The sequence below is a fragment of the Dermacentor albipictus genome, unplaced genomic scaffold (assembly GCF_038994185.2).
Source record: "Dermacentor albipictus isolate Rhodes 1998 colony unplaced genomic scaffold, USDA_Dalb.pri_finalv2 scaffold_22, whole genome shotgun sequence".
NCBI classification, from domain to species: Eukaryota; Metazoa; Arthropoda; class Arachnida; order Ixodida; family Ixodidae; genus Dermacentor; species Dermacentor albipictus.
The window spans coordinates 3573995-3597546 of NW_027225576.1; the positions used below are offsets into that span (position 1 = coordinate 3573995).

Here is a 23552-nt window from a genome sequence, read left to right on the forward strand (position 1 = left end):
GCGAGAGTCAGCCTTCAATTACTTTATTTAAGGAAGAGATTAAGTGCCTTAACAGTTATTTCTCACGCAGACCGGCACATGTACCCGACTGACACGTGGTGATAACATTCCCGAGCTTGCGCAGATGAGTTTTGTGTCTTCTTTTTTTTTTTGCCGCCTCAATGCTCCCTTCAGTTGATAGTCGGCATTAGTGTTGTCCTCCTCTCTACTCTTGTGTCCTGTCTGCTCGCCTCACCTATTTTTTGCATAATGAATTCTTACCAACTAGCTCAGCTTTCTGCCGTTCTAGTCACATAAATAGGGACCTTGTTCGTGAAGGCATCGCATCAGTGCAAGAGGTGAAAAAAATACGTGAGTTATTATGTGGACAATTTCCTTTTTGCAGGAAGGCAGCCTCCTAATAGTATTGGTCGTGCATTTCATCCCACACACAGAGGCATAGAAAGCACATTCAGCTTGCGCAGAAAGGTGCAGTGATCCTGATCAGGAAAAGCCATTCATCTGGTTTAATAGCTTCAAAGCAAAATCCAGACGCTCATTTCTTTGTGCGCCCATAAAAAGAAGACTGTAGCTCACCTTGCAGTAAGAGTGAAACTGTTGAAAAATGGTTTTCATAGCAGTGCAAGAGCACATTCCTATTCTGTTTTCAGTCGAAATTTATGAGTGAGCTTTTACAGAAATATAGAAACACTGTAGTGTGTACTGTCGCTGCAAACGAGGCTACTGACCATGCACTGCCACTTTTTTCTTGTAGTGAGGACGCCTATGTCGTTTATGTCAGCCAAAGCATGTGTAGTCTAATTTGAAACAAATGCTTGCATCAGAGAAGCACTTGAAATATTTAAGGCAGGAAATAATATGGCACCCCAGCATTTTATGACAGACTACTGCCAAGCAGATATAGGTGCTATCATGTCACTTTGCCGACGGCAAAATTCAGTTTTGCGATTTTCATCGCGAGCAGCCACGGGAGCGATGGGTGCGTCGCAAGGATCTTGAACGCACAAGATGTCCAGTTAAGATACCAACCTGTGGCCATACATGATCACTACTATGACACTGGTGACACTACCGAAGCTGCCTTGGCTAAGCCTCTTTAGCATTCAGTGGGAATTCAAGCACTGCAAACTGCTGAGTTAGACTACCTTGAATATGATCTTCGCTTTCCAACACAAATTTGTTACAGCAGTGTTCGCATCCTGAAATGTTTATCTGCCAATGTGCCTGCTTGTCCTTAGCAAGAAAAGGCAGTCACTCGCAATAAGGACTATTGCAAACGTACTTTATACAAACTGAGACATTAGTCATGTGAAAGTTGCCCCACTCAGGCAAGTCGAGCCTTTTCTACAGGCTTCGATACTTCTGTGCAGCTTACTGGCATGCTGTTCTTGTGTCTGCTAGAGGAATACAAGGCAAGTTATTTTCGCTTATTTTATAGCGCTCAAATGCTATGAGGCACTGCAACTTTGCTCATTTATTAGCTCTATTAAATGCCCTATTACCACAGATACCCCGTATATGTTGACACAGTGGCGGTAGCGTCCTCAAGGACTAAGTTTTTTTATCCTCTGATACCAAAGATGACCTGATCAAACACGCGAACGCCATAGAACCAAGTGCTGTGATCTGGGCCCTGACTAGCAGAGTTTTGCATAAAAAATCAACGGGCTCTGCAGCAACCGTACTGCTGCCAATCGCCATCGTTTGCAATGGGCGCACGTAGCGAAAGCAAAAAAAAAAGAAGAGAGAATAATGCAAGCAAGTGTCAACGCGGTGCATAACGCCACTGGCTGGTTCTATCATAGCTGCAGCACAAAACAACAGATACACGAATGCGAAATAACAGCTGACGCCAACGCAAGAAAAAGCTGTAAACACAATGACAATAATATGGCTGACGCGCAGAAAGCGTCAGTGGCGTTTCTCTAAAATTCGCCACTGGTGCCATTCATATTGAATCGTGCGGGTAACTCAAAGAAGTCGCTTACTTTAGAAAGTTTGTAGTTATCTTAACGATAATCGTGCTTTTTTTGGAGTCTTGGCGGCTTTAGTGACGTAATTAGTAAGTAAGTTGCCCTGGTAAAATTTTCAGGAGATATTGGCTAAAGTTCCATGCATTGTCTCCATTTTACTCTACGAAAGACATATCCGTCACCATTTGTCAATATTACATAAGAAACTGGCCTCTGTGAACTGTTGTGAACTGTTAGGATTCATCAAACATGCTCATCTAGACACAGCACCATCTGAGATATGATGTCGTTTTAAGCATTGCTGGTTTTCCGTTTCACGTCCTGATCGTTGACTCACTACACCAGGAAGTTATTTGACACTTGAATTTCAAGAAGGATAGTGGTAATCAAGAATAATCGCAGGAACCATTACTTTCCTCTGTCTGCAGGCATAATTATGTTCCCGTTTTGAATGCAGTACTGACGTTTCAACCATAAGTGTACACGCGAATATATTCATGTTAACCCTTCGCTTAGCCACTTTCCACACAGGCTACGGTCTCATTCGCACGTGCCCTATCTTGTTATTCCTGTTTTCAGTTGAGGCCTTGCTCGGCTCAAAACAGCTGCTAGTCAGCCTGGCTCGAAGGTAACAACAGAAAAATAAAACTGAAGTTAATTTTTCGCTCGGTGCACCTCATAACACATAGGCGAGGCCAGAAGCCGTACATAGTTACTGCGGTCGAAAAATAAACGACGCCGAAGCGCTTGACCTTCTGCTAGCATAAACTGATTTTATACCTGTCTCCTATTTTTATTATTCACATTATTATATCCTCACATGCAATTCATTTTGAAGCTCTAATTTCAAAATAGGTTGTCTGTCTTAAACCAGCAATAAGAAACCACGAAGTTTTATTTAACAAGTATTATACCATCAAAGTGTTAATATCAACGTCAAAAGCTGCTTTCAGAATTATTCCCGAGACCCCCATTACGGCGTGCCTTCTAATAATATAGTGGTTTTGGCATGTAAAACACCCAAACTTGTTTTTAATAAATTGCGTTTCATTTAAATCGTCACTCGATGTTTCTAATAAGCATCAAGTCTACTAACATACAGCAGCATCGAGACAACCAAACTCCCATGACCTCACGCAGGCAGTCGTGCCAAACGTGTCACTTCGTGTCGAGATTGAAGATCTAAACCTTGCGATTCCGAGGCTTTTATTGCGATAGCAACTTTACGGACACCCCAGGCACATTTCTGCTGTCGGCTTCGCCGTGAGGTTCCGTATCAAGTCCAACGGCAAAAAATTTGAGGACGCTTAAGCTTCGCCTTCAAGAGTGGAACGCGACAGCATTCCCGTCGACCCGCCAAGGGGTGTAAGACAATGCGCGACGGCGCAGCGATCACTTACGAGGCGCCTCGCACCGGACACGGTGAGCGTCGAGCAACGCAGTGTTCGGCGCGGCAACGAAATGTGCGCCTGAGCAAACGGAACGAACCAAAGAACTCGGTGTCTCGGAGGAGGAAACGATCTACGCCAGCCGAACGTCGTGATCGGCACGGGCAGAGAGATAGATAGATAGTAATCTAAAGAAAGGAACGGCGCTTGAGTCTGCAACCCGTGTGGGAGAACGGCGAAGCGTCGTCAGGGGAGAGGGAGTCGGGGCATGCGACGCGCCTTGCACCGGTCCGCGCACAGCCGTGGCGCGCCACCTGTCGGGGCAGCGCCGTACATTGAGAGGAGGGGGTCTTCTGTGTTTGCCGCAAGATGGCTCTGCGTGTGCGGTAAGCACAGAAGAAATGTTGCGGAAACGTACTGCGCTACTCATGTAAATGCGACTTCTGTAAGTTGCACGCTCATAATTACCGATATACACCGCAGTATAACTTTCTACGGCGCGTTTCTAAGGCAACACCGCATTCACTAGAAGCGCTTTTGTACTTCTTTCACGCATCGAACTCGTGGCTGAGTGGTAGCGTCTCCGTCTCACACTCCGGAGACCCTGGTTCGATTCCCACACAGCCCATCTTCGAAGTTGCTTTTTATTTATGAAGTGCCTGCAGTGATTTATCGCTCACGGTCAACGCCGCGGACGCCGACGACACTGGCTTTTCTGCAACACAAGCTCCTTAACGCTATCGCGTTAATAAAATCGTCGCCGCGCGCCATATGCTGTATGTGCGAGTGAAAGCGTACGAGGGTGAGCCAGCGAACGCAGCTCAATCGCATGCGCCAGCAAGGAAGGCCGGGTGGAAGCGAGCTCTCTCCTGTCGCGTGCGAGGCATGGGGTGAAAGGAGGGAGGGGGCGTTCTGCTCCGGCGGCTGCTGCTTACGGCGCGGATGCGCGGGCGCCGTATCTTGAAAGCGATCTGCGATGTTTCCGTAGTGCGCGTAGTGCCGGTATAGCTTTGTATGCGCTGTGCTTTCGACGTTTCGTTCGCGTTGAAGTGAGATGCACGAAGGCCAATTCGCTCGCTGCTGCTGCCGCGATTCCTCAATCGAGCGTTTTAATTGCGAGTTTCCGCGGTCATAGGGAGAGATGTGTCCATGTTGACTTATGCGCACATGATATCGTGCTTGTTAATTTGGTTAGTGAGCGAATGCTTACAGGTTTATACGGCCGATAAACTTATTATCACCCGCCGTGGTTGCTCAGTGGCTATGGTGTTGGGCTGCTGAGCACGAGGTCGCGGGATCGAATCCCGGCCACGGCGGCCGCATTTCGATGGGGACGAAATGTGAAAACACCCGTGTGCTTAGATTTAGGTGCACGTTAAAGAACCCCAGGTGGTCAAAATTTCCGGAGTCCTCCACTACGGCGTGCCTCATAATCAGAAAGTGGTTTTGGCACGTAAAACCCCAAATATTATTAAACTTATTATCTTTACTTCGCATAGCTATGTACTAATTTGCTATCGCAACCGTGCTTTTTCTTTCGGGCAAAACTGCGACTTTTTTGGCCAAGAGCTCATCATCGCTGGCATGGTCTCGGTTGTGTTGGTACGGAAGACGTTTATCTGTTTGTTGTGCTAAGGTTACACCATCACCTGCACTGCTTAAACGAACGTTGCATACATCGTAAGCGGCCGAACGCAAGTTGCGTTTTTGTGGTTTGTGCCGCGTCAAAATTTGCTATAGCCAGCACGAGGTCGTTACTTCATTTGTCCGGCGCGATGTCTTTTTATTTTTACTGTCTCTATTTTTTAGACATACCAGGAAAGGGTACAGATTTCAGTACATACAAAAGAAATGACACTAGAAAAGAACAAATCAACAGGTGATATGATTAGGCGATTGCTCAACAAACTCTTCAAAGGCCAATGCACAAATCGAACCATCCGAACTGTTCCAGATTTCATTTGTAAGTGGAAAGAAAGAAAATTTAAAGCAGTCGATATCTGGCCTAAGAGGAACGATGTTTAGCGGACGGCATTGTCTGATTGAATGTGCGCTCGAACATACAAAAGAGAAGGATGCCTAAATGCAGTGGATAATCTTATGCAGCAAGATCATACGTTCATGTGTGCTTCTATTTGTGCGTCTATCTAGTAGCTCGGGAGTTGTACTCAACAAGAGGAGACTGGTACGTCTGAAGACAGCTGCGGCTACATTCCGATGGAGGCGGAAGGCTACAACACTACTGAGTCACGCTCTGAGAACAGGTGAAAGAGCCCCCCGACGCCCCCCCCCCTCCCCCCAGTGTTCAAATTCCACCAGAACAACGGCGTCACTCACAGCCACTGTGCAACTCTGGGACCCTAGAATATGCAAGCCATTCAATCATTGACTGAAGTTTTGGTTGTTCATGCCAAGTGACCTGACTGCCCAATACACACACACAGTTAGCGCACTAACATATTTACAGTAGACACCTCTATTGTGAAACACTGGGTACTGCCGCTATATCAGTGTGACTGCGCCTCGTGTTGAGTAAAAACTGCATTGTGGAAGCCACGTGTAGTCAACCATCTGGCGCCAGCTGTTACTCATGGTTCTGCAACGAGTTCCACCAAGCGGCGTTGTTTGTACCGACGGCGTCGCATGCCCAGGGACAAACTGCACTGGCTATATAAAACGCAGGCTTCACGATGCGACACAGTCAGCTTTGCCACTTTGCAGTCGGGCGCGTGCTTGGACAAGTGGCAAAGTTTTCGCCCCCCCCCCCCCCCCCATTCGCAATTTTCTTGCCAGGTGGAATCGAGGGAAAAGTCAGCAAAACTATCAATGGATAGCTTCGTTTTGGTGTTGGTGATCCTTGCCCTAGCGGCGGGTGAAGATGGTGAGCATGGCAATCTCCTATTTTAAGTAGAGTATTCTAAGCATTCTATCGAGTAGCCAAAATATTTCAGCGACTATAATATAACAATGATATGTAAAAATAAAACCCGTGAAGTATGAAAAAGAAAGTCTGAGGACATCTAAGTACTTGGTGTCATAAAAGGGGATGCTGAGGCCTGCTTGGTCTAGCCCAGTGGGTAAGACACTCGGCTTCTGAGTCTTAGGCTCTCAGCTCGGTACCGTATACGTTTTCCGTTTCGAATTTATTTCGTTTAGTTACACATTGACATCCTTATAACGATAACCGAGGCGAAGTTAGCACGCAGGCGACAGCTTGCGCGGACAAGGAACGCGTGGGTTATAGGGCAAACTAAAGTGCACTTTGAGCAAATACACTTCGGCGCACTACTCGACTAAGGAAAGTGTTCTTTCTGATTGATGGCGATCTGGAGTCAGAAGGCACAGCCTATATTAACTTGAAAATGCGTGCACAAAGACAGTTTGTTACTATTAGAAACAAGCGACGGCAGCGACGGCGCCTCGACCAGTACCAGTACTGACGACGCGTTCAGCCAAACAACTGCGAGGCCATTTCCCGGCGTGGCCCTAAACAACCTGAGAGCGAGAGTAGCTTTTGCTGTTTAAGTTTTTTTCTAGTGTGGCACATTTCATTACCTTGTAGCCTTAGCAAATTTAGAAAACAAACAGGTATTAAATGTTACTCCTGACTCTATACATTCAATATTACTGCACTTATATTTTACACATTGCTAACCAGGCTACACATCGCACCGCTGCGAAGTGTGTTCGCCGAACACACTCACAGACGAGTGCGCTCTGCAGTGTCACTAAGCGTTCCCGCGTGGGAGTCTGCGAATGAAGCTAGCGGCAGAGGGCGCTCGCTCAAAGCGCACTGAAGTGCGCCTGTGTGGCAGGGGTATAAAAGAGGGAGAACACGGGGAAGGCGGGACATGGAAATTCAAGACGATGAGCAAAACGAGAACAAGGTGAAGGCAGGAGCCAACGTTTGGACAAGTGGACTGGTCTTCATCAAGGCCGCACAGGCTTTCCTCGCCGCAGTATATATAGGTGGGGTTCTTCTAAAGGGGAGAGGACCTAAGGTGGGTGGGTGCGGCTACAAGCGAAGGTGTAGAATTGAGAATAAAGGATGGCTGTACACAAGGCCAGTGACACGGCCGGCTGTCAAGCACGTGTGGCAGCCGGCGCATCAAGGGCGTGCACAGCACCCCTCTATTTTCTCGCTGGTGGTCGTGGGCTGTCGTGTCTCTGAATGAGATAATAGAAGAAGCGGCAAAAACCGGTTCTCGTGGGGAAAAAAATAAATATATTAAATGAAATACTAGGAAAAAATGAAAAGACGTAAAGAGAAAGAACACTAAGCAACCGAACTAAGTGTTGTTGCCTATAGCTTGAAATTTAGCATAGCGAATAGATTTTAAAGCTCCCCTACTAACGCTTATGCCGATTGGTTGCAATGCCTTGAACTTATGGATAAGGTACGTTCCTCTGTAAATTGTTTGTCGTTCAGAACGGAAATTTGACGGTAAGATGTCAGAGTTTAAGTTCGTCAAACTTGTAACCTTGATGGATGAAATGCTCGGCGACGGCTTTAGGAAGGTTTTCAGTTGTGTCCGCGCTATGTCTGTTTGATGTGGCTTTCATTGATGGTCCGGATCCACAGATATATTGTTTCTTACAAAACACTGAAGCAAATAAATCACATCCAAACTTGTACAAGGGAAGCTAAATTTGAGTTCGTCTGCATAATTATTTGCGGTGCTTTTAATTTTAATGTCACATTGAACGTACTTGCAGGTTTCGCACCCATGGGGACAACATGCTTTTATTACGGGAGAACGATGTTGGCTGACTTTTGCGTGTACTAACACGTCTTTTACTGTTGCGACGATAGCTAACCTTTTGTACGTCCGGGAACGCTTTTCTCAGGCGCTCCTTACTTGATTATATGAAACAGGTATCAATGGGTATACAAATATGCAGATCCCACGCGATGTGGGAATCTATGTAAGCGAAGCTTTCCGCGCTGGATGCTTTGATTGACTTTAATTAGCGGTTATGCCGACGTCAAAAGCTTAAGTTCTTCAAAGTTTAGTCTGACACGAGGGTGGTGATTTGATGTAAAACGTTACCTTGCACGCACCACTGGTGTATGTCTGCGCAGTACCCAGTACACACAGAGAGAGGTGTTTGCTTGAGGCAATGTTGTGCGCCATATTTTATAACATCTGAGAGGGTTGAGCGTTGCCATTTCCTCACAAGCCACATCGCCTTGTGGCAGAAGTAATAAACTTGGATAATGGCGCTTCACATGCCTAAACCACACTCGGATTATGAGGCAAGTCGTAGTGGCAGACTCCGGATTAATTTTGACACCGTGACGCTCTTTAACGTGTCCCAAAATTTAGGTGCACGTGCGTCTACTATTTCGCCCCCATCGAAATGCGGCTGCCGCTATCGGGATCACATCCACGACCGCTAGCAATGCATAGCGGCAAAGCTAACGCGGCGGGCGCAAAGTTGTTCATTTGACGCTCGACCACTTCAGTAGTGTGTCATTGACCCTGCGGTGCACTTTAATTAATGCGGCTCTGCTTCTGCACGCCCTGCGTATTTTGTCTATTTGACATATTTGTATGGCGCTTATTTTTCAGAAATAGCAGCAACGAACTGTACCGTACATTGAACTTTAGCCTATCCTGTTTCCCCGCAACCGCTGTCGTAGAGTAGTGGGGTTTCCTTGCTTTCTGACGCCACGTCCCCACCCTCTGTTACATGGCAACTGCCTCTTCTCCTCCCTCTCCTTCTTTTCCTCTTCTCCTCCATACAGTTCTACGGGCGTCCCCTCTGCCCTCGCACATTAGTAGAAAGGGAAGCGTTGCAATTACCAATTACGAGCAGTAAAACAGCGCTGAACAACAGGACGAGAAGACGGACAAATTCACCAGAGCTGACTATCAACCAAGTGTCAGCATATATATACTCCGCCGCTATCTCAAAGCACAGAATCAACAGAATTCAGGATGCGCAGGGGAGAAAAAATGCAATTAACGCGATAGGAAGGCAATCTCCTTAGGAAGGAGAGAAATAGAAGGAAGGCTTACACATTCTTGGCTGCTAACATGAATGTGGAAATCCTCAGAAACAGACAGATGCACCAGAGAAGCTGTTGACTTCCTTCCCCAGCAGGTTAAAAAAGGCAACACAGTTCGGCTCGGCACAGCAGTGACCGTCCTTCGAGATGCGGGGCTCAAGCTGCTCCTATCCGACAAAGAAGGAGGTTTTGTCGTGATGCCTGGTGGCCTGTACAAGAGCAAAGCAGATTCGGCCATTCTCGGCAACGTCAAGGAAGCGCATGGAGTGGCTCCTGCGAAGGTGAAAACAGGGGCTGTTCAATTTTGCGAAAGAGCTGGACTCTCCAAGCTGGCCTCCTCCATAAAGGTCTGCAGAGGAACCAGTCTTTCTGTGTTTTTCAGAGCCAAGACGCACAAGGAAATGTGCCCGTTTCGGGCCATGGTTGCTGAGCGCGGAACCTGGCAACGACAAGTGGGATTGTTCATGCAAAGGTTTTTGTGCCTCCTCGACATCGATGACCCTTTCCTCATAAAGACGCGAGGTACTGTCTCCACCTTTCTCTGTGAGGAATGTCCAAAGGCTGTCCGAGCTTTTTCCGTGGACATCAAGGACTTATATTACTCTTTGCCTCAAGAAGATGTATGCATTGAAGTCGGCCATTGCGCTGACAAATATGGTGTTCTTAGGCTTCAGAATGAATTTGGTATCAATGTCGACAAGTTCTTAGAGCTCTTAAGGTTTTAAATGCTTTCTATTTTCATTTCCTTGGTGGATAAGCTTTTCATAGAAAAGAAAGGTGTGTGCACCGGCTCATGTATAGCCCCTGTTTTTAGCGACATTTTATTAGCCAGCTATGACCGCAATCTTGCAACTAAGCTCAGCCAGACGAGCACTGTAAAAGTTATGTGATACGTCGATGACTTATTTATTTTTTTACAATACTAACACTACTGACGCGCAGCCTGCTTTTGCTATATTTGACGCCTTCCACATAGTTTTAGATTCCTTTAATTTGACCACGGAGCATCCGTCAGACAACAAGCTCAGGTTCTTACTTGGAGCTGTTGTTCTCAAGCAATCATGTATGTTGGGGATACGTTCCTCGGTCTCATAAGAGCCTTCTTCCCTTTCTCTCCGCGCACTCAAAGGTAGTAAAGCGCGGTATTGCAAGGTCTTGCATGAAGGCGGCCCTCATCAGGGCTTGTGACCACTAAGTGGAAGCAAGCTTCGACAAGGAAGCAGCCAGGCTGAAGCTCATCGGTTTCCCGGTACCGCTTTTAACCAGCATCGCGCAAAGCCTCGCAACAAGCGTTAAAAGAAACCAATCGGCAGATACTCAACCTGAGAATCGCTCACGGCAAATGGTTGCGGTCATCCCATATGTGCACCAGCTTGCGCATTCTCTCAAAAATGCTGTCAGCAGAGCAAGCGTTAGATTGCCCCCCTGTTCACTGCCAGAAATAAGTTACGTAGCCTGTGCCATCAAGTCAATCGGGTGATCGAGAACAACAAAAAAAGTTGAAAAAAGCAGCACAGACACATTTTTGTTGGTCACTGTTGTGACTGTGTGGCTTATAAGATTCCTCTTTCATGCAAGCGTTCTTATATCGGTCAAACGGGGCAGTGCATCAATGACCGCATGCGCGAACACTCAAGCAAAGTTCAAAAACGAGCTAGAGATAGTAAGCTATCACTGCGTTGCAATGAATGTGACCTGCCTGTGAAAATATTGCGATGACCGCGCACGTCTTATTTCCGAAACTTTCCACATTCACGTTAGCGGCGAAGCATGTGTAAGCCTTCCCTCTATTTCTCTCCTTCCGAAGGGGATTTCTTTCCTATCGCATTAATTGCATTTTTCTCCCCTGCGCATGCTGAATTTTGTTGATTCTGTGCTTTGAGATTGCGGTGGAGTATATACATGCTGACTGAAAAAATAAAGATACTTGGTTGTTAGTCAGCGCTGTTGCCTTTGTCCCTCTCCTCGTCCTGCTGTTTAGCTCTGTTTCACTGCTCGTAATCATAAACCAACCAGCCCAAATGCGTACTCTTCTGAAGCGCTGCAGTTTCTGCAATGCTTCTGAGGAGAGTCACGGATAACTGCAGCTGTCAAGCTGTAATTATAAGCTAAAGGTGGCGACGGCCAGGGAGCTCCAGATGGCATTGTGCCATTCGACGCGGTTGGGTGAAAACGAGTCCCTCCCGTCCCCTTTCCTCTCTTAGTCGCGCCTGTGATGTATATGCTCGCTCTGAACAACCCCTCGACGCGCTGTGTGCGACAGTAGCCCACAGCAGCAGCAGCAGCAGCAGCAGCAGTGGGAATTTCAAAGGAAGTGGCAAAGAAAGCTTCGATTTTAAAGTATCCTTGCGAGAGCGAGGGTGACATGGGGTCGCTGCGATGGCCGCTCTCCTCACGTAACACCTGGCGCGCCAGCCTGGCAGCAGGCGTCCCCCTTCCGCCCACTCGGCTCCGTCGAGTTGCGCCCCTTGCGTGGCGTCAGAGCGCGTGGAAGGTTAGGTGGCATTTCTCTGCTACAGACGCCGGCTTTTTCGCTCAATCGTCCACTTGATGCTTTCGAATAAAAAAAAAAAAGCTACGGTACTCGGGAGATAGAAAAATGTTGCCAGACACTTTAGCATACGCTAAAGAGGATGAAGGCGAAAGCCTGCGCGCCCACGAGACTTTAATTAATTACTTTGACATTGTCATTCCAATGCGTCCTTGATACTTATGGTTTGTTTTCTCTTTACTTGTTCCTTATTCTTTTCTCACATACACCGCCACTGCTTAAGTTACATTATTGGGTTTTACGTATAATAACACGATCTAATTATAAGGCACCCGGTAGTGAGGGGCTCCAAACTAATTTTGATCAGCTGGAGCTCTTTAACGTGGACCAGCGTTTTCGCATTTCGCCCACATCGAAATGCGACGCTGTGGCCGGGATTTGTTCCCACGACCTCATGCTTAGCAGCCCAACACCAAAGCCACTAAGGAACCACGGCAGATAGCGCTACTGGTTGTGCGTGGCTTATGACACTTTTGAACGGTCGTGGAAATTCTACGAAGACCATTAGGGCACATGCGCAGGTTCACTCAATTCCACTTTTATTTTCACAATTTCATCCATGACGGTGGCGACATACGATTGTATATATAGTGCCTTCTACTTGTAACGCAGGCAGAACGAGAGAGACACGCAAAGGTAAATTAGACAAACACACAGCGCTAACCTTCAACAACATGTTAATAATAACATGTCCAAAGCAGCAATATACAAAACTTCGGAGCGGGCAGGGTCTCTAAGCCAGCCCTTGCTCGCCTCTTGGCCCATCCTTTTGATCATGCTGTAGCATTAGTCTGGACTCCCGCGCATGCGGGCCTTGCCGGAAACCAGGCGGCTCATGCCAGTGCCCGAGGATTTACAGTCCAGGCTCAGGCATCACATGTGTCGGACCTCGACACGGAGGAGACGACGCTTACAACGTGGGATCGGCTTATTACCTACCACGACATCTGCACATATTACTGACTAGTCCGTGTAACCTTTCCGCCAGTCATGGGCAAATCCCCGCGCAGGTGTGAAGCTCCCTGGCGATAGCTGCAAACTCGCACCTTTCCCTCCGCTTACCTCCTCCACCGCATTCATCCCTCCATTTACCTTTCTCCGCCTTGCAAATTCTGCATCTCTCTCAAACCAGACCTAAAACACATCATGTGGGGGTGCCCTAAGCACCCCCTTTTCCATTTCCTCAAGCAATTACTAACTAGTGAGGAGCAGTGGGAGGCTGCCTTGCGCCGCTCCAGGCCCGACCTTCAGGAGGCCATCCTGGAGTGGGCTGAGAGAATAGGGGAGGCCTACTTCAAGTAATTCCTCCTCCACCCTCTATTCCGTTGCCCCCTTCCCTCTTATGAGGGATAAATAAAGTTTTTTCATCATCATCAACAACATGTTCATTTCCACTTCACGCAGGCGTATCTATATTCCTCAGAACATTATAATACCTGTGTAAGATTGCTTGGCAAGGAACAAAACCACCAAAACCACACGCAGGCCATGATTTTGTTTCCGTTCAGATGGGCACTCATACGGAGTCTAGTCGAGAAGTATGCAAGCAACAATTCACCGGAGTTTTTATATAACCTTTTTTCATCTTCCAGACCCATGCGCCACTGTACGCTGTGGTGAATGCAAAAATGGAACAGTGCTCAGCCCTACACCAGACGAGTGCTGTCGGTGCGTGAACGGTACGTACGGAACCTTGGAGCTCTTAGAACCTGTGCTCTTGGAACTCACGGCGCCGCCAGCTAATGTCAGCTTTCAATTAGGTATTCTTGCGCGCGAGACTGTCGTGATCCCGCCAAGAGTGAGGCGGACAAGACAGGGACGCTGCAGATGAAAGGAAAACTTTGAGTTTCAGCATAGCCACCTGCCGATAGCAGCACGTGAAAGACCTCGTAGAGAATTGTTCCCCGCGAGAGCACAAACACATCATCATCAGCCTGGTTACGCCCACTGCAGCGCAAAGGCCTCTCCCATACTTCTGCAACTGCCCCAGTCATGTACTAATTCTGGCCATGTTGTCATTGCAAACTCCTTAATCTCATCCACCCACCTAACTTTCTGCCGCCCCCTGCTACGCTTCCTTTACCTTGGAATCCAGTACGTAACCCTTAATGACCATCGGTTATCTTCCCTCCTGATTGCACGTCCTGCCCATGCCCATTTCTTTTTCTTGATTTCAACTAAGATGTCATTCACCCGCGTTTGTTCCCTCACCCAATCTGCTCTTTTCTTATCTCTTAACGTTACACCCTTCATTCTTCTCTCCATAGCTCATTGCGTCGTCCTCAATTTAAGCAGAACCCTTTTCGTAAGCCTCCAGGTTTCCGCCCCGTACGTGAGTACCGGTAAGACACAGCAGTTATACACTTTTCTCTTGAGGGATAGTGGCAACATGCTGTTCATGATTTGAGAATGCCTGCCCAACGCAATCCTGCCCATTCCCATTCTTCTGATTATTTCAGTCTCATCATCCGGATCCGTGGTCACTACCTGCCCTAAGTAGTATATTCCCTTACCACTTCCAGTGCCTCGCTACTTATCGTCAACTGCTGTCCTCTTCTGAGACTGTTAAACATTACTTTAGTTTTCTGCAGAATAATTTTCAGACCCACCCTTCTGCTTTGCCTCTGCACGTCAGTGAGAATGCATTGCAATGGTCTCCTGAGTTACTAAGCAAGGCACTATCATCAGCGAATCGCAAGTTGCTAAGGTATTCTCCATCAATTTTCTTCCCCAATTCTTGCCACTCCAGGTCTCTGAATACCACCTGTAAACACTCTGTGAATAGGATTGGAGAGATCGCATCTCCCTGTCTGACGCCTTTCTATATTGGGACTTTTTTTTTTATGGAGGACTACCGTGGCTCTGGAGCTGCTATGGATATCTTTCAGTATTTTTACATATGGCTCATCTACACCCTGATTCCGTAATTCCTCCATGACTGCTGAGGTTTCGACTGAATCAAACGTTTTTTCGTAATAAATGAAAGCTATATATAAAGGTTGGTTATATTCCGCACATTTCTCTATCACCTGATTGAGAGCGTGAATATGGTATATTGTTAAGTAGCCTTTACGGAATCCTGCCTGGTCCTTTGGGTGACAGAAGTCTAAGGTGTTCCTGATTCTATTTGCGATTACCTTAGTAAATACTTTGTAGGCAACGGACAGCAAGCTGATCGGTCTATAATTTTTCAAGTCTTTGGCGTCTCCTTTCTTATGGATTGGGTTTATGTTAGCGTTCTTCCAAGATTCCGCTACGCACGAGGTCATGAGGCATTGTGACTTCTGCAACATGGAACACTTCTGCAAAATGATTGTGGGCACAACTCAACCAGCCTCAATACAATTCGAAGTTTTTGCGCCACTTTACTCAAGTGACCACTACGACTTGCCCTTTACGATGCTCGAATTAGAGGCTGCTCTTGCGTCGTGTCGGCATTCATCTGCTCCGTGCCCTGACGGGATCTCGTACTCGTCTGTCTCTCACCTTGCCAGGGGTGGTCGCAGTGCGCTGCTCAAGTATTAATACGACGACACATGGGTCTCCGGTATTGTTCCGCAGCAGCGAAAGATCAGCCGCCTGTTTGCTCTTTTGAAGCCTGGAAAGACTCCTTATGAGCTTACCTCATACCGGCCAGTTGCATTAGTCAGCTGTGTTGGAAAAGTTATGGAACGAATGGGGTCCTGGCGAGGCTCGAATGGTTTCTGGAGAGAAATGATGTTTATCCGAACATGATGACCGATTTTCGGCGGGGTCGTTCTTCGATTGACAGCGTCATTGAGCTCGCTACGACAATGGAACATGAAAAACGTAGACGCCGACTCGTTGCCGCTGTTTTCTTAGACATCAAAGGGGCCTACAACATCCTTCATGAAGCCATTCTCGATGCCCTAGATGACTTGTGTATTGGCGGCCGGCTCTACCTATGGACTGTGAGCTACCTCAGCGGCCGTGTCATTCACATGTCCACGCTTGAGGGAGAGACTAATCATCATGAGGTATGCCATGGAGTTCCTCAGGGAGGAGTTCTAAGCCCAACATTATTTAATGTGGCTCTGATTGGCCTGGTGAGCGAACTTCCAGCTCACATCCACATCAGTGCATATGCAGATGAAATCTGCATCTGGGCTTCTGGTACCATACGCCCACAACTATGTGCGAAATTACAACGGGCTGTGTCATCTACTTCACGGTACATATGGCGTCAGGGTCTGCTCTTAGCTGCTGAAAAATGTGCTGTGGTTGCATTCACGTGCAAATCCCTCAGCAGCTACCCGATCTCCATTAATGGTGTTATAATACCTTATGTCTCCCACCACATATTCTTGGGCATTATCATTCACCGCGGTTTGTCATGGTCGAGGCATGTTAATAATATTAAGCAAAAACTTAATCTGTTTTGCCATTTTCTTTGCTTCACAGCAGGCATGAAATGGGGCCCCACGGAAGGCTCATTACTACGACTTTCTCAGTCTATATTCGTGGGCTACATTCTATACAGCCTCTCTATAACCTAACACTTGAGCATTTTCTGCTTACGGACATTAGAGAGCGTTCAAGCGCAGGCACTTAAAATATGCCTTGGCTTGCCACGGCGTGCCTCTAACAAAGGCACAATTGAGAAAGCCCGCATATACCCATTATCAGTATACCTGTCCCACGAACCACTTCGTGTATATTTACGCTTACTGACATCACACCATTGCCATCCATTGACGTCTGTTCTACATGAGCGGCCGGACAGCAGTTTCACAAGTGCACTCCGCTGCCATCTACCCCACATAACATCAGGCTATGCCCTTCCATATCACCCCGTCAAACCAACGTGGGTGATTGTTCAACCTTCCGTATGCGTACATGTCCCCGGCATACTAAATAAATCATTGGTTCCCGCCAGTGGACTACAACAACTTGCTCGCGCATACAGCTGGTCAGAATACCAGACATATGTTCATGTTTAACAGACGGCTCCGTGTCACCAAAGGCATCGACAGCAGCTGTGGTGATACCAGCCCAACAAAAAACTCTAGGTTTCATACTAGATGATAATTCTACATCAACCGCTGCAGAGCTTGTGGCTATTCGGGAAGCGATTCGCCACATCTGCGGGGAAATACCTCAAGAGTTGTGCATTTTCAGGGACTCAAAACTCGCGCTGCAAATTTTCGGATGCTTCCTGCGCCACACCGCATATCAGGTTCTGGCACTACAGATCACCGAGCTACTTTCATGCGCTCAAGAAAATCACCACCGCATAGTGTTCCAATGGATTTCGGGACACTGTGGTCTCAACGGTAATGAGATGGCCGATGCTGCAGCGAGGCGCGCCCTCAGCAATGGCCTGCGAACTGTAGTGTTATTCTCCAGACCGGACATCACATGCCTCCTGTCGGAATTAATGAGGAGATCGACGAGAAGATACTGGGCCCACCAGGCACTCGTCACGTCCGCCTTAAAGGCTGGATCCCGATATGAAATTTCCTATTCTGCGTGGAATTCCTCGCCCTCATACATGCCTGATACACAGACTGCGATTAGGCGTCGCCTTCACCGGCAAATATTTACACATTATTGGACGGACACACTCCCCGGACTGTTCAGTGTGTGGCGCTGTAGAGACTATACACCATGTGCTCGTGGTGTGCCCTGAGTATGCGCGCGAAATACTGACAATGGCAGATACCTTGAGACATTTACACAATGGACCACTGTCGGAGGACCTCTTGCTAGGCGTATGGCCACAGAGTTGGCAGAGGACAGAGACAATGCGTGCTCTTTCACGTTTCCTAGGTGACACGGGCCTGGCCTGAAACCAGTTGTGTAATGTGTTATTCACCTCATTCCTCCCACAATCATCCCCCATTGTGACCCTTTTTCATCCCCTCTTCCCCTTCCCTTACGTAGCGTAGCAGGCCAGATGCCCCATTATCCGGCCGTCCTCTCTACATTTTCCAGTCATTAAAAAAATATTTCTTGCTGTTACCTGATCCTCCCCAGCTGCGCCTTCCCCCTTTGCATAGCTCGCAACGTGTTCTTTACTTCTTCCGGCGTTACTTGTGGGATTTCAAATTCCTCTAGACTATTCTCTCTCACATTATCGTCGTGGGTGCTACTGGTGCAGCATAAATCTCTATAGAACTCCTCAGCTACTTGAACTATCTCATCCATATTAGTAATGATATTGCCGGCTTTGTCTCTTAACGCATACATCTGATTCTTGCCTATTCCTAGTTTCTTCTTCACTGCTTTTAGGCTTCCTCCGTTCCTGAGAGCATATTCGATTCTATACATATTAGTATTACTTACTGTAAATAAAAAGTGGCTTTCTGCATTTGGTTCTTTCAGAGCTGTTTGCTACTGTGCTCTGTGCGACCTGCAAAAGAGGAACAGTGTTCAGCCCTCTTCCCGATGACTGCTGCCGATGCATAAAAGGTAACTCAGAGTCACTTTGGATTAACCTTTCTCGTTCTCTCTCTCTCTCTCTCTTTCGTGTGTGTCTGTTTGGAGGGTGGGGGAGGGCAGCTGAGTTGATGCAATTTGTCTGAATGTTGCCGTGATCCGACAAAAAAAAAATAAAGCACTGGGGATAGTATACCAATAATTAAAAACATCGATTTGTCCGAAATCGAGTCATAATTTATATATTTCCGTACTTACCGCTCCTGTCAATTCCAGCGATACGCCTTTCAAAACTGGGAGAAGGGGCAGAAATAAAAGAAAACGTTGATTTAATGAACGGATACAAGTCTGTACACATAAACATGCTAATGGAAAGTGGGAACATAACCCACTCTACGCAGTTAAATGCATCAAGAGCAATGGCGGTGTTATTATGAGCCGAATAAGAAAAGAATACTTTGGCTTGACGAGCCGAAAGAGACATCTGATTATCAGGCACGCTGTAGTAGCGGAGATCTTGATCGATTTTGACCACCTGGGGTTTTTCAAACTCCACCTAAATCTAAGTACACGAACGTTTTTCTCATTTCACCCCCACCCAAGTACCACCGCTAGGGCCGTGATCGTACCCTCGACCTCCAGCTTGGCACCACAACGCCATATATCCACGAATCCACCACATGGTGCAATTTTTACCGGGCCGTGAAAACAAAGCTAGTGCAATATCGGTCGTACAATCAGCGGCATTTGGCCGTGAGATCTCTTGCGTCACTGTGATAATTTTTATATGCCTTTTACATGTCTAATTAGAGAAGTGCAAATGAATACGTTTCTCATTTCTTTAAAGTGAGGGTTTAACTTGCGATGGAATATTCGTTATCGAAGCCTAAAACAGCCCATTCAGCCAGTAACAGCAAAGCCTTTCTGCGTAATATTTTTTTCCGTGCTTTACTGGCACCGCGCGAAATGCCAAAACTTCCACGTAAATCTGCAAACGCGTGCAGCGACACCGCCGTGTCAAAACTAATTTGTAGGAACTCGCTTAGCCTGAGTCGGCAATAGCCTAATCAATGCATGCAAACTCGCGATCAGTGGAAGCCCCACCACCAACACTGGCACCATGCCAATTCCAGACAGCTGCCGAGTCGGGCCATATAAGTGGAGTTAGTTCCTTCGGATCACTCTCGGGACTGCTAGGTGTCGCTGCGCGCGGTCGCATCAAGGTCGATCGAAATAGGTGGTGGAGAGAGAGAGAGAGAGAGAAACATTTATTGAAGCATAAAATAGAATTCTCGCGGATCGAGGTCATCTCTTCGTCCCGCTGTCTTCTCGTCGAAGGGAAGCCTCTTCAGCACGGGTGGTCCCTCAGTCCAGGGCTCCACTGAGTTTGGCCGCGTCCCTAGCGTGCTCCACCATCCTTCTTTGGACGGCGAGCTCGCAGCTGACGAGCCGGCTCTCCCAATGCTCCGCACTCGGGGGTTTATGATCGCGGAATGCGTCGTTTCGTTCACACTCCCAAGTTATGTGAAAAAGTGTGGGCGTAGCCCCGCACCAGGGGCAGGTGTCCCTATACTGCGTTGGGAACATCTTGTTTAATATGAAAAGGTTGGGGAAGGTGTTTGTCTGGAGCCTACGCCAGCCCGTTGCTTCCTCCTTCGTCAGTGCTTTATGGGGCGGTGGGTACTTGAATCTAGTCCCCCTGTAGTGTTGCAGTAATTCCGAATAACTGTCACTGAGGATCCCGGCGTAACTAGCGCGGTACTCCTGCTGCTGCCCAGCTCGGAATCTATTAGCTCGAGCTAGATCGTCCGCCGCCTCGTTACCCCTTATGCCCTCGTGCCCAGGTATCCAGATCAGATTGTGTTTGATTTCCGCCTCCTCCGACGGGTTACTCCCTCTGAGGATCCTAAGGGCAGTTTTGCATATTCTGCCCCTCATATAGTTGCGACAGGTCTCTTTCGAGTCTGTGAGAATATTTAGAGATTTATTCCCCCTATAGCCTTGCATCGCCGCCAGCGCCACGGCGATTTCCTCAGCTTCAGCTACGCTCCATATCTCGGCCGAGACGCACGAGACAAGCTTTTCCTCCTTGTTCATTACTACCGCGATGGCCTTTGCCTCGCTTCCTATTACAGTTATACTCGCGTCCGTGAAGAGAGTGTTCTCTTCTCTAGCCACTGTCTTTTCTATGTATTCGGCCCTAGCTTTCCTTCTGCCTTCGTGGAGCCTGGGATCCATGTTCTTCGGTATAGGCTTTACGTTAAAGGTCTTCCTAATTCCCGCCGGCACGTCCTCGTACCGGTCGACGTCTCCTATTTCGAAGCCCAGCCTACCGATCAGGTTTCGCCCCGTGTAGGTCCCCGTTAGTCTTTTCATTTGCACCTTCCGCTGTGCTTCCGCCATTTCGACGAAGGTGTTGCTCACCCCTAGTTGCATCAGCTTTTCGTTGGAGGTGTTTCTCGGCAGGTGCAGCGCCGTCTTGTAGGCTTTCCTCAGGACGACTTCGATCTCTTCGTTGGTCGTTTTAGTCCTCACTTGGTAGGGTAGCGAGTACATGACTCTGCTGACGATCAGGGTGTTGACGAGCTTGAGAGTGTCGTCTTCTCTCATGCCGTGCCTCTTCTGGGAGACCCTGTTTATCATTCTACTCACGTTCTCGGTCGACTTTTTGAGGAGGCCGATGGTGTGGTTGCACTTTCTGCTGCCTTGCAGCCCCATGCCGAGGACGCGTATCATGTTGCGTTCGGGTATAAGTTGTCCTTCGAGGCTGACCTCCAGTTTCGCCTTGGTGGGATGTCTGCCGACTCTTAGCAGTTCGGACTTTTCGGTGAAGCACCTGAGGTCCCTCTCCTTCATGTAGTCTTCAACGCACTTGGCGCACTAGGTGGTGGAGATTCGGGCGAAAGGCGGTGCGGTACATATTGTCACCGACATTTGGAAGGGCGGTTATGGGAGCAGCGATTGAAGCGCGACTATGTTTGGAGGGAACAAACTCTGGGAAAGAAAAAAAAACATTTTTTAATTGAAGCGAGACGCCGATTCATTCAGCGAAAATAAAATTTCTAATCAATTCTATATATGCGTGACGAGTAAAGAAAAATACAAGAATATTTTATTTTATCATTACCAAAAAAAAAAATCGTCCTTCCAGCGTCCAACGTAAGCTAGAGCGTTGACGGCACGGTCACTTGCAATGCAGTGCAGCTCTTCAAGCGGGCAGAACGGCGCGCTCGTAAAGTACACCTGTTACAATATGACCTCGTCACACGTTTTGTGTATTTTGCTTGTGGATGGACTTGTGACTGAACTGGATGGCACGAATAGTAATATCGTTTGTAAACCTGTTTAGTGAAATGTTGTGAGTTACGTAACTCTGGCGGCCGTACGACCACCAGATAATTGTTTTACTTAGCTGTTTTCGTGCAACTGGGCTGGCCGACGGGCTCGGCCCGCGACGATGGGACCAGCACACTACACCCAAAGTTTTCGTCTGCCTCCAAAGAAAGTATGTTCTATGCAGGTGGGCGATTTACACACCCTTACGGCTGACCTTTTCCTGAAGTACATGTAGCTGGGCAAGTCTGTTCATATTGCTTAGTAGATAATAAATATGATCGCCTTGGTGCAAACAAGAAATGGCGGAAGGGCAACAAGGGGAGCGCCAACTTCCGACTGTTTATTCTCTGTTGTGTCACATGCAGTATCTAGGCGAATACGCAACATACAAAACAGCTCGAACGACGCAACAGCCTAATCACTGCCGGCTATCAAAAAAAGCTGCTTTCTGCATGCACAAATAAAACTCAGGTGTCGCTAAAACAAGAACAACCTCGTTCGTTAATATGAAACGCCTCTCAAATTCACGTGGCATGGTCTCCCTGCTGCTTCCAAGAATACGTATCCTCTCCAGTCGTGGCTCACACTTATGTGAATTGCAGTGCTTAGGCAAATGTGCTCCGTCTTTACATTTCAGTGACAGCTCACGTTCCCGCGCACGCTCATTTACGGATCGCCTAGTCTGGCCGACATATGTCTTACCGCAAGACAGCGGAAACTTATATACGACTCCACGGTAACACATTATGTGTACGGCTTGGCATGTACATTAATGTAGCGACGTTTCTTGCTCCCATCAGAATGAATGCGAGGACACAGCTGGGCGAGCTTGGGTGGTGCAGGCAATACGACTGGCACCCCATGTTTGTCTGCAACCTTCTTTAAGTTGTGGGTTATACGGTGTATCGGTTACACGGTTACACAGGGCTCAGCACTTCTAGAAGGACTGAGCAAGCACAGAGAACGGTGAGGCCGCCGGTCTTACCTTGAAAGTGTTCAGCGTTCAAACTGTTCGCCGTTCAAAATCAAAGTCTTCGGCGTTCAAAAAAAGGGAAGCTTAAAGGAGGGTTTGTCTTTATTTGTGATACAGAGGGAACAAATACGGCTACTTCGAAAAAAATTGATTTATGAGTTTTGACGTGCCAAAACCACCTTCTGATTATGAGGCACGCCGTAGTCGAGGACTCCAAATATTTCGACCACCCGGAGTGCTTTAACATGCACCTAAATCCAAGTACAGGGATGTTTGAGCATTTCGCCTCCGTCGAAATGCGGCCGCCGTGGACGGGATTCGACCCCGCGACCTCCAGCTCAGCAGCCCAACACCATAGCCACAGAGCAACGGCGGCGGGCGTTGGCTACTTCCTTTGCTTCTTTCAAGAATACGGGGTGACAGCAAGGACGAGGACACACACACACACACACACACAGATAAAAAACAAAATGCGAATCCAATGCAAACTTAGAAGCGAAAAAAAAAACGACAGTCGCTTGGGTATCCTTACGTCATTTCAATGCGACAGCATTGAAATCCAGCTCAATCCAAAGAGATACAATTTGTACCTACTATAATCCACCTTTATCCGCTTTATTCTGCCCTAATTCACTTTAAGTCACCTTCATTCACGTTACTCCATCTCAAGCAACCTTATGGAACCTTGTTTTAACTTCACTTTAACTCACTGTAATACAAGTTAAGTCACTTGAATTCACATTATTACCAATAATTACTGCTAATTAACGCTGTTGTACCATCAAATGTTTTCTGTATCGCTCCTTAAGAAACGCAAGGCGCCGATGACGTCACCTCCTCCCAATTGGCTGTGCCATCGCGTGCTCAGCCGGGTGGCTGCTACGTGGCGCGTGCAATGACGCGCGCACTGTGCTCACCA

At 47.6% G+C, this 23552-nt stretch overlaps 1 protein-coding gene across 1 annotated transcript in view; it reads left to right on the forward strand.

Moving 5' to 3' along the window:
- The first annotated feature begins 6170 nt into the window (after positions 1-6170).
- Positions 6171-23552, forward strand: part of LOC135915771 (uncharacterized) — a 44327-nt gene continuing 26945 nt past the window's right edge. Inside the window, exons 1-3 of the mRNA XM_065448882.1 lie at positions 6171-6242; positions 13518-13604; positions 18271-18357. Of these exons, the coding sequence (XP_065304954.1) occupies positions 6188-6242; positions 13518-13604; positions 18271-18357 (229 nt within the window). The 5' untranslated portion in view covers positions 6171-6187. The remainder of the gene's footprint in view (positions 6243-13517; positions 13605-18270; positions 18358-23552) is intronic.